At 41.3% G+C, this 17,232-nt stretch overlaps 1 protein-coding gene across 3 annotated transcripts; it reads left to right on the top strand.

Annotated features, from left to right (window-relative positions):
* The first annotated feature begins 215 nt into the window (after positions 1-215).
* On the top strand, positions 216-15,003 carry LOC130185158 (nucleus accumbens-associated protein 1). 3 transcript variants are annotated; one of them, XM_056401470.1, is made up of 8 exons: positions 216-582; positions 4,612-4,765; positions 5,456-5,728; positions 6,026-6,644; positions 6,883-7,053; positions 8,546-8,651; positions 8,850-8,947; positions 10,516-15,003. In XM_056401470.1, exons 1-8 carry the CDS (start codon positions 365-367, stop codon positions 10,824-10,826), a joined length of 1,950 nt encoding a protein of 649 aa, XP_056257445.1. In that variant the 5' UTR covers positions 216-364; the 3' UTR covers positions 10,827-15,003. The 3 variants fall into 3 exon arrangements, with proteins under 3 accessions (XP_056257445.1, XP_056257446.1, XP_056257447.1); XM_056401471.1 differs by lacking the exon at positions 216-582 and adding an exon at positions 677-790; XM_056401472.1 differs by lacking the exon at positions 216-582 and adding an exon at positions 848-1,196.
* The last annotated feature ends 2,229 nt before the right edge of the window (positions 15,004-17,232 follow it).

The following is a 17,232-nucleotide window of genomic DNA, read 5'->3' as shown; positions in this document are numbered from 1 at the left end:
AGCAGTGTGTGTGTGTGTGTGTGTGTGTGTGTGTGTGTGTGATACCACCTTGTATTTTGCACACATTATTTCACGTGTTTACATCCAGCAAAGGCGCGGTTTTATCCTTTATCCTACTTTATATGCGCACGCCGAGTTCACTCAAGTTAAAAGTACACACAAACACACGCGGACTACTTTTCCCAATTCTATCACTCATATGCAGAGAGAGAGCGCGAGACAGAGACCCAGGGAGAGCGAGAGTGAGTGAGAGACGGTTTCTCCTTGCAGGCTGCTGCTGTTGCTGTGCCAATGCGCAAACAGTCCACGCCGTGGGATAGGTCTCCCCAAATTGAGGCTGCGCTCGAAACGATCATGCGATTGAATGACGAGCGCGTCATGCCTGTCTTCCTCCTCTCCTGCTCTGTGCGATCAGTGGCTCTGTGTTCCGCAATCCCCTGGGATACTGTACCGCCCTCGATGGCTCTGCTATCGGCGTTTCGCTCACACTGAATGGCTGCCTGGAGCAAGGAAAAGCGGGGAGAGAGAGCGCTGCGTCTCCTCCTTTGAACCAACGCTCTGCATCAACTTCCCAGCGAGGGGGTGAGTGTCTTATCTGCCGTTATGTGAGGTGTCCTGCCGGGGTCGTTTGAGGATTCACCGGCGACGGCGGCAGGGGGGCGGGGGGGGGGGGGGGTCTTTGCCGGTGTTCATAGTCAGTGCTCTGGATTTAGGTTGATGATGGACCGTCCAGCAGACATGCTATGGGACAGCAAAAGTTTTGGATAAGTATGCGACTTAGGGGATTCAGGTTGGCACAGTCCTAAACTTTATCCGATTACAACCTATTGAAAACTGAAATCTGACCTAATACCAGCGTGGAGTGCGGTGTTTGTAGTTAAATGGTTAACTTCATGTGGCTCTTCTCACAAATATGTGAAAATGAGATGGCAGTCGGGGTTTTTTTTGGCACGGCAGCCCTTGCGAGCGCCGGTTGTAAAGAATTGTGCCTTGTTGTGCTCCCACCCCCCGCTCCGTGCCGCACTGGTTCCGTCTGGCTCGCCCTCAGCTGCTGCGTGTCCTGGGATGACCTGTTGATGTCGGTAGAATGGAGAATGGCAGGGGGAGCGATTTCCCCCATCACCAAAATATTTAAATAAGCGACATTTGGGCTTGACAACCGGCGTCGCAGCACAGCTACCTCGTCCGCTTAGGCAGTAAGTGTCTTGTTTATCTTTTGAGTGTGGACTATCGCGGAAATGCTTGACATTGTGCAGCTGGGCTGAGTGTGCATGAGGTGGATGGTGCGCCGGGGCGAATCCAAAATATTTAACAGTAGTGTTAGCTTAGCCATTAGCCACCTCTATAGGCCTGTCGCGGGTGGGAGAGGGCATGAAACATTTCAGCGCTGTCAGCCACAAGGGAGAGGGGGAGTGAATTAGTCTACTGAAGATAGTTTAGATGAATATACTTGAATGTCATTTGACTGGACGTAAACAGTAACACACCGTCACCCTCTCTCGGGTATCACCGGGGTTTGCTGCCATCCTGTATCGCCCCCCTCCTGTCGCCTCCCGGCTTCGGTGCCAGCAGACAGTAGAGCACTCCCGGCGGGTAGACTGGCACACGGCGCGGTCACCCCGGTGTGTTGAAGAGCTCCATATCTCTTCCTTATTATCCCGACTCCTATCCCGTTTAAACAGAGGCATGCTATACTCGAGAATACTCATTAAGTATGTGCGAGTAAAGCTTCAGTTATGTGGAGTTAAGAAGTTTTGAAGCTTGTCTGTGCTGCTTTGATGACCAGAGTCTCACTATTATACAAGAGTAATAACGAATCAGGCCTGTATATATGTCTTGAACTGATAGGAGCAGCACAGACATGCAGGCATGGGCACATGAGAACCAGGAAATGCCTATAGAGGGAATGCATTGTGTGCCAGCTGCACCAATGACTCTACAGTTATCATCCACATAGCAATGAATGTAATTGTTCTTTTAATGCCTTTAATTGTATTGTCTATGATATGATTGTTGATTTTTGCATAGTGTTGTATATTTATTGTGAATCATCTGTCAATGTTCAGAATTTTCTGCACTGCTTTGGCACTATAGGTTTCTGATCTGTCATGCCAATAAAGCTTATTTGAATTTGAATGTAAAAGCCCAAGCTGTTTTCAATCATAGAACTGGATAAACTGGAAAGTAGTTACACAGTATAAGTTCAGAAATGTGTTCATAGCTATCCCATCATAACATAAGCCCTTTGAATGCAGGCAAAAAATTCTTAAGGCTTACTATCAAAAGTCTGAGGTCTTAAGTATGTTGTGAGTATGTTTGACCTACTTTCCTCTCCAGGCTGGTTGGTATGCGATCTAAGCCACAGGGTGAGTGTGGATGAATTTCATTTGTTCACATTGCTGAACTCTATATGTTTAATGGAATAAGGACATGAGATGATCCCTCTCATCTCTGCAGGCCCCACTGCCCCTCCTTGTTGCATAAAGACACACATGCACACACACACACACACACACACAGTCACATTCTCTCTCACTGTCAGGGCAAACTGTGCAAACACACCCTGCTCTCAGCCCTGCGTTTGTGTGTCTTTATGTGCACGCATGTGTGCTTACTGCAGCTCGCCAAACTGTAAACAAGCAGTATTGTCTAATGTCTGTGTGTGACTCAGTGTGCCTTTTGTGGGTTTGTTTGAGTTTGTGTGTGCGCATCTGTGTTTTAGTATGAGGGAGAGGGAGCTTGAGTGAGACAGAGACAAAGAGAGCATTTCTCTTTACCCTGGAGCTTGGCTAGGTCCCAAATGAAAGGCTTTGGATATGATGGGGCGGCTCACTCCAGCCCTCATCAGTCAGTCACACCAAAGTTGGTTGTATGCCTCTCACAGGGTGGGCTTCAATCATTTGTTGTCATGGTATCAGGGATTGTCTTTGTTTGATATTTGTGTGTTTGTGCAGCGTGCATTCATGCAACACTTTTAAGTGGTAAAGCATCCGTGTGAAAAGTAGCTTTGGGTATGCATGCACACTTATGTGCAGTGCAGCAGGCCTATATCCTCATCTGCGTACATATTTATATACTGTATATGAAAAAATTTATGAATGGTCTTCTGTTTCAAGTAAAGTTTTATGGTCAATGCCACATGGGCTTATCAGTGCATCTGTTGTATTCTTAGCTGACATTGTTGGAGTAATACAGTAGTTGAGGGTACAGAGGGCATATATGCTTTAACATGTGAATCCCAGTACTGAGAAGTGGATTCTTCTTCATGTTTTCTGAAGAATAAATACAAATACCAGAAACTATCTGGTATAATTCCTGCACTGTCAGTGACATATCCTGTCACAGAATATGAAGCTATCTTACAGTATTAAGCAGAAACATAGCCTGCACACAGTGTTCATATCCACAGCAGAGGGAACTTTAATTCAATATTGAGAGGCATAATATAGGAATCTTTGAGAGGGTGCAGGCCAAGGGGGTATGTTTGCCTTCGACTGTTTAGAGAAGTGAATGGAAACATGCTATGTGGTGTTTGTGGAGGCCACACACACTTGTGCACATAGAATAACAGAACATGACCCAGTTATCTAAGGACACAGGATTTTATAGCTCATAGAAGACAGAAAATAAAAAGGCTTTTACTGAGACTGCTCCTGGCAATAACAACACTATTGCAAGGATGAAGTGATGTATAGGCCTAATGCAATGTACAATATCCACGGAGGCTTCAGCAGAACTTTGTTTCAAATATCTACGTCCCATGAGCCTGCCAAAACTCCCAGTAGGACTATGTGAAGAAATGTTTGTGGCCTATGTCAAATGGATATGCCAAGAGATATAATTCTTATTCGTGACTACTTTTCTCTAGAAAAGAGGCATTTCATCATGAATAATTTGGCCTAGCAGTAACGAAAAATAGACTTGCATTAGGTTTAGTGTATGTTTGGAATTATTCTGTACCAGTGAAAGACTGCCAGCCATTTTATTGTGTCCATTAATGTAGGGGTCTGACATTCCTCACCTGTTTTGTTGTAGGTCTGTTCTCCTTGAGGTTTATGTTTTTTAACATACCCTTGTTACGTTACACCTCCGCCTCACATTTCCTGCTGATGCCCTCCTCCACCAGAGAATCAGCACAGGATGAAACGGTTTTTGTGATTGTTGTGAATGGGTCTGCCCAAGTTATGCCACCTGGGACCATGACCCTTCCTATGAACAGTGATAAAGAAGTGTAACCTTAGTATGAAAGGGTGAATAGAGACTAATAGATGAGTCATTGTATGAGTTATTCTGCAGTTGTCATATGCATCATCTCACAGTCAGTACTCCATTGCTATGTGATTGCACAAGAATAAGAAAAATACAGTGTTTTTAACACTACAATTAAAACCCTGTGTTGGAGTAATATGTATGACACTACATTTGATCACCCATTGTGCAAATAGCAACAACTCAATACTTCCAAGTGAAGTTGAACCCATGTTTAATAACCAGTGTGGATCAACATGTGTATGGGGTATAACTTTGTCACTTATGTGACAGTGTAATTTCTTTCTTCTTCTCTCATGCTGTACATTTCTTTCTTTCTGTCTCTCTCTCTTTCCCAACAAGACCCTTTGGTGGTGTGCGTAGGCGCACCATGGCCCAGACCCTCCAGATGGCGATCCCAAACTTTGGCAACAACGTTTTAGAGTGTCTGAATGAGCAGCGGCTACAGGGCCTCTACTGCGATGTCTCCGTGGTGGTCAAGGGCCATGCCTTCAAGGTACGGATGCAACATCAAGTTATTGTTTTCATAATGGAAATTACACTTAAATTGAGAGTCAGGGTTAAATTTGGAGTAGTTAACGCTAGGGGGTAAACAATTAGGCTCAAGGCTCCATGGCACTCATGTTGTATGGAGGATTGAAGACAAATATACACTTCAAAGCAAGTGCTGCGCTCAGTGCGACAGTTTGAAAGTAGTTGGCCAGTTGTAACTTTTGTAACTTGTAACATGATCCAGTCTCTAATGTTGATAGACTTTCACAGTGTACAGCTTTTCATCTGTGTACAAAAGGTGATATTGAGGAATTTGTTTTCTGTAGCTGAATGTTGGATGATTATTTGAATAACTTGTTGTAGTCTTTATATTGAATTACAAAATGTATACACCGGACCTCTGTAATTTCCCTCTTCTGTGAAGCTTTTGGTTTAAAGATTTCTTTTCATGCTCCCGGTAAAAACCTCCTGAACATCTGGATCATAAGTTATCATAGAAACAAGCTAAGCAAATATTAGCGGCAGCTGTACTTGCAGCCCCCCAGGGATGACTTTTTAAGTGAAACAGCTCAATTCAGTGTTTTTACTGGTTTTGATCTATTATTATATACAGTATATATATAAACACATTCTAAATCACAGTTACTCAAATAAATACTCGTACCCACACCTTATGTATCTTCTTTTGTCTTAGGCTCATCGAGCTGTTCTGGCTGCAAGCAGTTCTTATTTCCGGGACCTCTTCAGCAGCAGCAGCAATTGTGGAGGTGGTAGCAGCAATGAGACCAGCCCAACCATAGTGGAGCTCCCGCCGGCAGTGCAGCCTCAGAGCTTCCAGCAGATTTTGGCTTTCTGCTACACAGGCCGCCTCAGCATGACGGTGGGGGACCAGTTTCTCCTAATGTATACTGCCGGCTTCCTACAGATCCAACAGATCATGGAAAAGGGCACAGAATTCTTCCTCAAGGTAAAGCTGCTGGTTTTCAGTAGAAAATTGTCAAAGCAAGTAACTGAGACAGGCTTTTAAGTTTTCCACATTTAAGTTTTCAGTGCTTTGAGTGCAATAAATACACCTAAACAAACCAAATGCAGATGCCAATGTATAGAGGTGATGGCAAACCAGGTCAAACCAAAGTGAAACTGTTTTACAACAATTGCTGCTGGGGTTAATTGGAATTTGTTTGGGATTGGGAGTTGAGAACATATCTACTGGTTCATCAATGTGGTCATGAACGCTGACATACATGTATGCTGTCATTGCTAGGTCTCCTCCCCCAGCTGTGACTCCCAGGGCCTTCATGCAGAGGAGGCCCCACCTTCTGAGCCCCAGAGCCCTGTAACACAGACCAATAACGGTGCAGCCCGACCTGCCTCCTGCCTGACGCCGCTCCCTCTGGTATCGCGAGTAAAGACAGAGCAGCCAGCTAGCCAACCAGAAGCAGCCGCTCCTTATTCAGTGGTCTGCACTCCTGTAGCCAAACGGCTGTGGGAGGGAGGCAGCACCCGAGATGGAGGTGGAGTAGGCTCAGGGGGAGGGGGTGGGGCCAGGAAGGCAGCCCGTTATTCCCAGGAGGCTGTGCGGGGCAGTGCCATCCAGAGCCCCGGAGCCCTTGGACTGGCCATGGGTATGGGTGCCACCACAACCAGCCTGGCAGGCATGGTGGCCAGTGGCAGTGCCAGCACCAACGGGAGCTCTGCAGCAGGACTCGGCATGTCAGAGGGCGCAAGCCCAGGCACTCTGAGTACCTACGCTAGTGACTCGCCCATCAGCTACCATGATGATGAAGAAGAGGAAGAGGGGACAGATGAATGTGCTGAAGAACAGTACAGACAAATCTGCAACATGTATACCATGTACAGCATGCTCAACATGGGAGCTGCAGGTAATGGACAGCAGATAATAATACATGTAAATTTTATTATGTGTACACTCAACCTTACTCACCTGAATGTGAAAGATATTTTGCATCTTCTCTGTTGATATTTTTTATTGACTTAATACCCTGACACATTTTTGGTTTGACCAGCTATTGCACTGTGGGCTCATAAGCACAAAGTATTTTCTCTGTGTCTAAATATGATGTGGTTTTATTCTAATTTTGCAGTATTGTGTCTCTCCAGCTGCTGGCGAGCGTGTTGAGGCTTTACCAGACCACACAGAGACACGGGGTCGGATGCGAGGCAGAGATCTTACGTGTCTCCCTGCAGAACTCATCGCTCAGATAGGCAACCGCTGTCATCCCAAACTGTACGAGGAAGGAGACCCTGCTGAGAAACTAGAGTTAGTCTCAGGTATGTGTGTGTGTATGTGTGTGTGTGTGTGTGTGTGTGTGTGTGCTCAAAGAGTGAGTTGAGTTTTAGGTGGGGTGGTTAAATGCACAGAATTGTTTTTCAGTGTTTATCCAGTGTTTTTTCCAAGATATGCTCCAGAAGTCTGAGGCCACTTGGACCCCACTGTATGGATGATTTATATTATGGAACGGTACAGCTGAACATACAGCAATATACCAATGTTACTTGATTCAAGGAATCTAAAAGGGACAAGGCAAATGGCAATGATATGTATACAGATATCTAGAGGAAGCTGTCCTCAAATGACTGGGCTTGGCATTGGCATGCAGCTTACGCAGCTGTATTGCACATGTGACTCTGTGTTTATGTAAAGGACATCCTGTGACAATGTCTGTGTTACCTTACTGGCTGGATTATGTACCTTTCAATAAACTGTATGCATGTGACAGAGAGAGGTAGTCATAAAAAAGGCAGAAATGCAGAAAAGGAAAGACAATTTTTTCTTACCTGTGACATAGATGCAAATTCAAGATTGAACAATAAAAAACATTAAATAAAAAAAACAAAAATAAAAAAAAAACAAAAACAAACTCAAAACTCTGTCTATGTGTAACTTAAGCACAATCTTTGATATGAATCAGAGTTGTCCCTAGATAAACAAATGCCCCATTCCAGTAAATTAAAGTGAAGTGAAGATCCTGACTTTTTCATTACCGTACATTAGGGGTGGGCGATATGACGATATTAGATCGTGAAGGATTACAACGTGAAGACGATCTTTCAAACTGCAGAGATCGTGGGATCGTCTAGGGCACATTCTATAAATTGCAGTTCTATGCTGATGCACCGACGCACCAGACGTATTGACGTCGTCAACCTGACCGACCAATCATAGCGAATTACGGGCAGTGACGCGCTTTCCTACCCGCCTCCTTGTTTGTGTGTGTGTAGCGGTAGCTCATGGAGAGTGATGGCTGAAAGCCAAACGGAGTTGGTTGCTAAAAGAAATTCCACCTCCATTATATGGAATTGGTTTGGATTTTCCGCAACTGATCAAGCGCAAGCAAATGTAATTTGCAAAGTTTGCACAGAAACCGTTCGCACGTCCGGTTGTAACACGACTTTACTTTCTGTTACTACTTTTGCAAGAGTGCACTTTATTAGAATGTTGTTGTTGTTTACCTTAAACTTTACGTTGTTTGCACATGGAGGGCAAAACTGCGACTATTTGAATTAAAATCTGTTAAGAAAGGTTCTTTGGTCTAAATTGTATGTTTTTCTTTTTCCAATTTAAGATCGTGATAAAATCGAAATCATGATTTTATTTTTTAAAAATCGTGATATGATATTTTTGCCATTTCGCCCAACCCTACCGTACATAACCCACAAAACCTGACAGGTTAAAAATGTCATAGGACAATAAATGAGTCGCGAGTTGTGATAAGTTTTGATTATGTTTGGTGGTTCATTTGCTTGTTAATATTGTTTGCAGGTACTTCTGTGTATATATCGCGAGCCCAGCTAATGAACTGTCATGTGAGCGCAGGGACCAGACACAAAGTGCTGCTGAGGAGGCTGCTGGCCGCCTTCTTTGACAGGTTTGTTTCGTCTTCCTGACTGTGTGACTGGGTCTATTTCTGCGAGCGTTTCATGTGAAGTTAAGAAAAGCTTAGTTTTAATATAGAAATTAAAGTTGTTGTTTTTTTATATCTGCAGGCATGGGAGGGATAAAACAACTATTCTTGTTTTCCTCTGTTCTGTGTTGTATGCTATTCATTCTTATTTTGATGTATCAGGAATACTCTGGCCAACAGCTGTGGAACAGGCATTCGCTCGTCCACCAATGACCCGAGCCGCAAGCCCCTGGACAACAGAGTGCTGCATGCGGTCAAATGTGAGCGTACATGTTTTTTTTTTTGTCTGTGGGTGTTTGTCCACAAGCATGCAAAAAATTCTAACATTTGCCTGTGATGTTGGGTACAGTTAGAGGGGAATGTACTGCATGTGTGTCCATGTTGTACATAAATACATTGTGCATATTGTAAAGCACATTGATGCTGATTTTAATGATTGGCTCCTAACTGTCAACCATGTAACAGTCAAATGTGCCAGTTTTTTTTGGGTAGTTTTGGATCAAGATGCAAATGGCAGATTATCCAGTGCCTACTACACCTTTATCTTTAGGATTAGGTGTTGTTCTAAATGTAATAACTCCCAGTGACCACAAGAGAGCAACATTCACCAGGAGACAGACTCTAAAGAAACTACTGTGTTATTTGCTGTATATATAACTGGGTGAATGTGTATTCAGATGTGTACAAAAAAGAGAAAGCTCATAAATGAAATAATTCAAGCAGATGGAGATCCGTCTCTGAGCTGCTTCATTTACAATTACAACTACATTTCAGTAGGAGGGTCTGTAGGATCTACAGGAGTCCTGCAACCACTGCATATTCTTTTAAATTTGTCTTCTTAAACCTACCTCAGGGAGTGTGTTGCATTTGCTTATATTAAAGCAAAAGTTTGACATTTTGGGAAATATACTTGCTGAATTTCTGGCAGATTAGTTGTTTCCTCCCTCTGGGTAAACTCTTGCAGTATCAGTACTGCAAGCAAGCTCACAACATAAGGTGTCACAGTGTGAAGAAGAGGAGCTTTGATACTTAAGACTGCTTTAGTTCTCCACGCACCTTACAAGCAGGTGAAGCTGCACCCCAGTGGAAAAAATAACATTTAAAAAAGCACAGAATGAGAAAGTGACGTGCCTCACATTACTTATGAAGTAATGCATGTTTCAGTGGTGAACATTAAAAGCGTAACATTTCCCTCGAGAAGACTTTCATTAGAAAACAATCAACACAACAGTCAGTGCTTTGTTGGGGTCACACCACCTAGGCTGAGGTTGTAAAACCCACCTCATATAGTTGAGTTGCATCATTGCTGATAAGCATCAAAAACTGACATATGAGATGCAGCTTGATAATTAATTTTGCATGTGTTTATCAAAGATCATGAGCCAGTTTCCAGCGAGTCATTACAGCAGACAATTAATATGAAATGAGATTCAACTGGAGTGATTTAACTTATAGACATGAGGACATCAAGTAGTGATTCACACATTAAACATACAGAATCACATATAGACACAAAACACTTCTCTTTATTCACATGTACGCAAAGTCACAGCCGTAGTCATTCCCTACATACAGAATATAAATCCATATTTTGTAAAGCATCTACTACATGTGATGGTTGAGACTCTGAGAATTAGAAAGGCCGAGGAGTAGTAGGTGGTAAGAAAATTGTATGGCACACATACAGCTTCTCATGATTTTTGGTACCTCTGAACCCCCGTTGTTGTTGTTTAGGATCCTGTCTGCTCTATGATGGTAGTTTTTGTAGCTCACAACATAAGGTACAATCAGACTAACCTGTGTGTGTTGTCTTTCTTCCCCACGTCAGTTTATTGCCAGAACTTTGCCACCAGCTTCAAAGAGAGCGAGATGAATGCCATCGCAGCCGACATGTGCACCAACGCCCGGCGTGTAGTCCGTAAGAGCTGGATCCCCAAGCTGAAGCTACTGATGGCTGAGAGCGATGCTTACTCCGCTTTCCTTCCTGACGGTGTCAAGACGGAGGACGACACCCTCGGAGCGGATCAAGCATTCGACCCTGCCTCTCTGGAGGCCACCGGCGGTGCTGGCATGGAGTCAGGTGGCTCTTCAGGTGAATCACTACCAGGTGTGGGCGGGGACGGAGGCCCGTTATTTTGAACACTGTGCCTGGGGAAGGTTGAAATTTGGTGACACACATGCCAGTATTCCCCAGTTCTGCTTGCCTCCTCACTCTTTGGCCCACGCTGATCTCTCACATTTGACTGTCTATACTACACTGCTGGGGTCAACGGTTGTTGTTGCCCTGATGTAACCCGGACGTGAAAACTTAAATTTTTGCTTTATGACTGTACAATGGAGTTAGTCGAGGAAAGGGAGAGTTAGTTATATCCTAACTGCCCTCTGCCTCCCCTTGTCTTTTTAAGGTGTGTAAGCTCATCCACTTTTGCATATTAAATACATTCCCTGACATGCGGGTGGTGGGAGGAGTTACTGGTGCAGCCTTTAGGAGGCGGAGGAGGAGGAAGAGGATGGCTGATGGACAGGCTAGGAGTAGAGGTGGCGAGTATATTGAATGTAAATGTCGGTGGCATTTTTCTCTATGCAAGCCTGACACCTTGTATTCCAGCCTCAGGAAAGGAACTAAATTTAAAATAGAAACATTATTAAATTAATTAACACTACGTGTTCTTCCTCCCCTTGCATCTTCCACTCATCACCCTGCAAGTATTCTTCACCCCACCTCACCTTTCTTGAGACCAGAGAATCTCACCAGTGTTTCACTGTACGGTGTCTTATAGAAATATATCTCATCTTTCTGTTTTCTAAATTTTTAGCATGTTTGTCTATAAACTGAATAGTGATCCAGAGAGAAGGGGAAAAGCTTTTTACTATGATGATTGTAAAGAAAATTGAAGGGCAACAGGTAATCAAAGATGGTCATATTTTTAGAAGACAAACTATATTTATACAAGTGCCCATGCCTAGAATGGCGTGAGCAAAGCAAGTGAGAGGGATTGTTTTAAAATCTCGATCTTCATGTTTTATTGAAAGAGGTCTTGTCAAACAAGGAGAAGTGCTATTTTTGCAGAAAAAGGAGTATCAAGCAGTCTTATCATAGGACCCATAGTCGTTTATTTTTGTCTTTATTTTACAGTGCAGAGTGATGGAATGAGCAGTTGAACTGCTAAATTTGAAGCATTTCATCTTCTGTTCACTAGCTTAAAAGGAATAATAAGACTGATTCAGCTGGCTTGACTGTTGTCTATGATAACCATTTCTTGTTAGGTTATGAAACTGCAACATTTGCCTCCTTCGATAAAACATTGGCCCACAGTTTTGATGATTACTTATAGAAAGCCAGTAAGTGTATTGTAGAAATATAAAGGTTATATTGATCTGACAACTCAGTCTCTTCTTTGTACTAAAAATATTGAAAAGAAAAAAAAACTGCTGACATTTTGTGAAAATGCAAATGTCAGTGGAAATAATTATGAAATATTGGAATGTGCCTTTCAATTGAAATCACTACGCAGAAGGCTGGTGGGTGCAGTGATGGCAAGGAGGAGGCAATATTGCTTGAAGAAAAAAGTTGATATGGTACTATCCATGTGTGTGTGAGACATAGTTATTTGGTAAAGGAGAGTCTGTATTGCGTGACCTCTGGTATGTAGTTTATTCACGTATCTAATGCACCACCTCTTTAATATGGAAATTCAAAATGGCTGAAAGTTTTATTTTGGAGTTTGAAATGATTTTGCACCTTCCATGATAGGTAGAGTGGAGGTTTCTGCACCTTAATGAGAAGAACCAGTGGTTCATGCACCTTTTGAGAAATGTTGTGTAGCAATCGAACCCCTTTAGGTGGAATTTGTCATTTTTTTCCATGTCTGCCCGTGTTTTTTTGTTTCTAAAGTGGCACAAACTCCTACTGTAAATAATCAAGAAGACTGTTAAGTTAAATCCCAAGTGTTCCTCTTTTCTGTTGCTTGATGTGTCTGATTATGACATGTCAAAAACTTTTTTATGTGAAAGTTAGTGTCTGCTAGAAACTTTTTGAATGCATGTTGATTTGTAGAACGGAGGTCAGAGCAGGGGATTCATAATTCCTGTTGCAGGTGGATATATACGTTAAAGTGGTCAGGGTCTGACTTAGGAATGTGTTCTCAACCTGAAATGCTCTCACAGACGACTGATTACTTTTTCCTTCTAGAAAGGCATTTCTAAAAAGGCTCTATTTTTCTGAAGACCGGTACAGTGTAAAAACCGGGAAGGAATATATGCTTCTTATTCAAGGCAGTTGAGTCAATCTTATTGAAAGGTTAACTATAACAATGGTAGATATAACTCAACCTATTTTCATTATCATTTGAAATGATAAAACTGAGTTTACTTAGGTGCTTTGACTAGGAGATGTATGGAAAGAACAACAATGCAGTACCTTGTAAGTATTCAGTAAGGGTAATAACAACAAAACCTCAATTTTGCATTTGACTGTAGATGCCACATGAGCACCCCTCCCCCACTTACCTCCTCAGTATCTGAAGACTGTTGTGCTTCCTGTCCTTCATGCAGCTGGTGTCATGTTTCACTTCCACAAGTTTATTCATGCGTTTCAAAGAGAGGCAAAGCAGTGGTTTTTGGTAGTTAAATCTGAATTATAATTTGTATGTTTAGTTTGCTTAGGTGGCTTTCAAGTGGTTTTTATATCAGGGCCCAAAAGTTTAACTCATATTTTGATTATGACAGTATTTAAGTTAGTCTTTGCCAGTTGTGTTAAAGTTACCATCAACCATTTGCTGGGATATCAAATGATGCTATACTGAAAACCTGTCATTTAAAGATGAATATTTTCATAAAACTGAAAACACTTTGCTTTAGTTTTTCATAGTAAATCCACTATAATAGCAGATTCTTAGGTAATTGCTTTGAATACGGAGTTAAAGGACCAAGAGACGTGTGTTCAAGTTCAATCAGAACTATGTAGGGAGTTTTGAGACATCCGCTCTATCAATGAATTAGAAATCTGTGAGAAATATAACTTCTTAATATCTCATTTACTATAATGTCTATGAAATCTGTCAATGTTCCTGCTTAAAGAAATAAGATCAGTTATGAAAATAGCCAAATTATTGTTCAAATGTCTTTTCCATAATTACAGGATTTTTATTATGGGTCCCTCAGAAGGGTGTCGGTGAAACCAGAATATAATTACCATTGACACCCTTAGAAAAGACAGTGAGTCTCCAATTGGAAAAAAAATTAAGATGAAAATAAGATGAAAAACATAAAGAGGCTTTTAAAGGGATGTAGAACAAAAAGTAACAAGGGCTAAATTAGCTTCTAACCATAACCATGTTGCACAGTTATCTACTGAATCATTTGTGCTCCGTTCTGAGCCGCTGACTAGGGCTGAAATATAACCAGTGAACCAGCACTAATTATGAGGAAGCCATATTAGTCTGCTCTCACCAAACAGCAGCCAAAACAACAACCAAACACAGAAATATTCACACTGTACCACTGACAAAGTCAGAATATCCTGCTGTTGCACCTCATGAGCATAGCTTCACAACACTGGTTTAAGGCCTATCAGTTTAATCAGCGAATTAGAAATAACATTGGTTATGGTACGTGTCAGGGGTTTTACTTTTACTCAGCTTTCAGGGCCAGCTCTACTTATTATGACTCAATACAAGTCCCTCACTCACAACCTACTTGCACAATGCTTCATCTGCAATGGGTCTGCAAGTGTGGTTGTGTTTTACTTTTGATTGCATTTGAAAACAGATTTTTTTTCTGTACTTTCTAAGCAAAATGTAATTTCTGTACCTTTCAGCATATATGTTTACACTTCACAAAACATGTAGACCTACACACTTGAATGGATAAGGTGTGGCACGGCATGGGGAACCTTTTGTGACTAAACAGTACATATATAAATATGATTATATACATGTATAGATAAATACTGTATATTATATATAGATGCACACATAGAGGTCAGATTGTTTATTGTGCACTCGCAGCATGAGGTATATATTTACCTACAAACAGCGCTTCTTCACAAACTCTGCAGTAATTGGTCTGCCCATGTCTTTGCCCCTGCGCCTTGCCCTCTGTAACCCTGTAGCTCCAGTTGACCTCCTGTACTGCTCATCCTATTCTTTCTGTGTTCCAAGTGCCAATAACTTTGTGAAAGCCCTGTAACTGTGACCCAACATTATCAAAGGTAATTGCACATTAACAACTGTAAAATAAATAAATACAAATCATAGAGAAAATGTCAAAATGGATTAAATAATGAATATCTTAATAAAAGATTTGTAACAATTTCTCTCAGACTCCTTTTTTTACCTGAATGTTACTGCTACAGCTGTGTGTTGGGTGTCTGTTTTTTTTTAAAATCAAAAACTCAGTCATGCCAACTTCTAAAACTGCACCTTTCTGGCTTATGTTCATTGAGGTACTTTTCATAATATCAACTTTAATTTAGATTTATTCACATACTCAAATATATATATATATATATATATATATATATATATATATACCTTGTGAAATATAAAATGATTTGATATAGTTTACGGTAAGTAAGTCATTTTTATAAACCCACTGATAAAAAGTTTAACGATACATGCTCATTGTTGAATGTTCCTCTTCATGCACACTTCAGTACTCACACCTGGAGGTTGCCACGTATGACCGGTTATCTTCATGCTTTATGAATATATCATCCCACACAGTTGTTTTGGCCTTCATTTGGCTACAGTTTTGCTTTCATACTGACAGACTGTACACTACATTCTTGAAAGAAGAGCTGCCTGATGAGGCCAGCTTCAATGCCATGTTTCTTATTCTACTCTTGAGTTAGAAAGATCAACTCAATATTTTAAAAAGATATATTAAAGTGTGATTTTACTTTTCCTCAAAGTGAAGACCTGTTATAAAATGATTAAGTATTAAAGCAATAATTTTCATCAGTAACTTTGCCGCCACTTTAAGAAATTTAAGAACAGCCTTGGTGAATTTTATTCATGGTGGTTACTGGCGGTTCTAGTTTGTATGGTGCCCTGGGCAAATACCCCTTTCAGCCCTAATTCACATTGCATTTTATACGAAAAGGTGGGATGGTCTTCCATAAGACTTAGAAGGGAGCAGCATTACATGTTGTTCATTTATGAGGCTCTGCTACAAAAACCGCCAAGATACATCTGCTCTGGTAACATTTAAACACAGCACTTACAATGTTAGTTCAAAGGACATTTTAACTTAGCTGCATCCCTTGTTCACACTGAAGTTAAATTCTCTTACCTAACTAGAACATTTTAAAAGGTTGTACACATATAATTACAATAACACTTTCTTTAAAGAAAAACTGTATATGTACAGAATATGTATATGTATGTGTATAATGTGTGTTGATGACTTATTTGTGTGTGGCCATTGGAAGCCCCATGAATTTATGTGTCTGTCTGTGTATAAACTGTACAAGTTTACTTTGTTTGTACACACGTCTCGCTTGAAAAAGAGACTTCGATCTCAATGACACTACCTGTATTAATGAAGGATTTTAAAAAGAAAAGAAAAAAAAGTCATAGGTATAGTGAGTCATAAAAATGTCATAGTATAGTAAGGCATGAACTCCACACATAAAGGCCCCAGGCCCCAGACCCCAGGCCCGGGAAGTCATAATATAGTAAGGCATAAAAAGGTCGTAGTATAGGAAGGCATAGAAAAGTCATAGTATAGTAAGTCATTGTCACATAAACTGTAATTCAACTCTCTCAGAAAAATAACAAGATGGCTAGAGTCACGAAAGTAGAGTGCTGTGCTTTTATTTACAAAAATAGTGAGGAAAAAAAGAACTTGGACATCCACAGCATAAAAAACAAGCAAGATTATCTACAACTTTCAAAGTCACCTGTCATTCACAGCCACCCTCAGAGTCTTGGACTACTACTCGAGAGCATTGTTGGCCAGAGGCTTATAACTAATAAGCCCCGCCCCCTGGACCAACCAAAATCTAATTACATCAGTTATCATCCATTTCTCACAATATGCATCTCCAGTGACAATTTTCATGTAAGAACCATATAACTTATTAAGATAAAAACAATTTTCTGGGTCAATAGCTCAAATAGGTCCCAAAACCTTACCACAGTTTCATTAATTCTGTAACATAACCCGTAACCCAGTAATAAATGGTTTCATCTGCCATCAGAACACCCGTGCAGGTAGCTTCTGCTTCTATCTAAGGCAGCATTTTGCAGCTGCTCTGTTTAAGATGCAGGAACTGTGGAGGAGAAGAACATTGGATTATGGTGACACTGGTTGAATGAAATGAGTATGATTAAAGTGACCTGAAGTGACTAACCTGTTGTGTGGTGTGCTTCTTTGGTCGTATATTTTACTGCAGGTGATTTGTCTAAGGTTTTGATTGTGGTTTCAATGTGGTGTATGCACTCACTCGATTACAGAGGGGAATTACAGTATGTGTCTGAATGACCATTTGAGTGTGTGTTACTGAGAGTCCTCCTTGCCATGTGCCATACATAATCAGTGA

This window comes from Seriola aureovittata, chromosome 17 (genome assembly GCF_021018895.1).
Source record: "Seriola aureovittata isolate HTS-2021-v1 ecotype China chromosome 17, ASM2101889v1, whole genome shotgun sequence".
Taxonomy (NCBI): Eukaryota; Metazoa; Chordata; class Actinopteri; order Carangiformes; family Carangidae; genus Seriola; species Seriola aureovittata.
The sequence above is the reverse complement of the archived record's forward strand: the minus strand, read 5'-3'. Positions and strand labels throughout refer to the sequence as shown.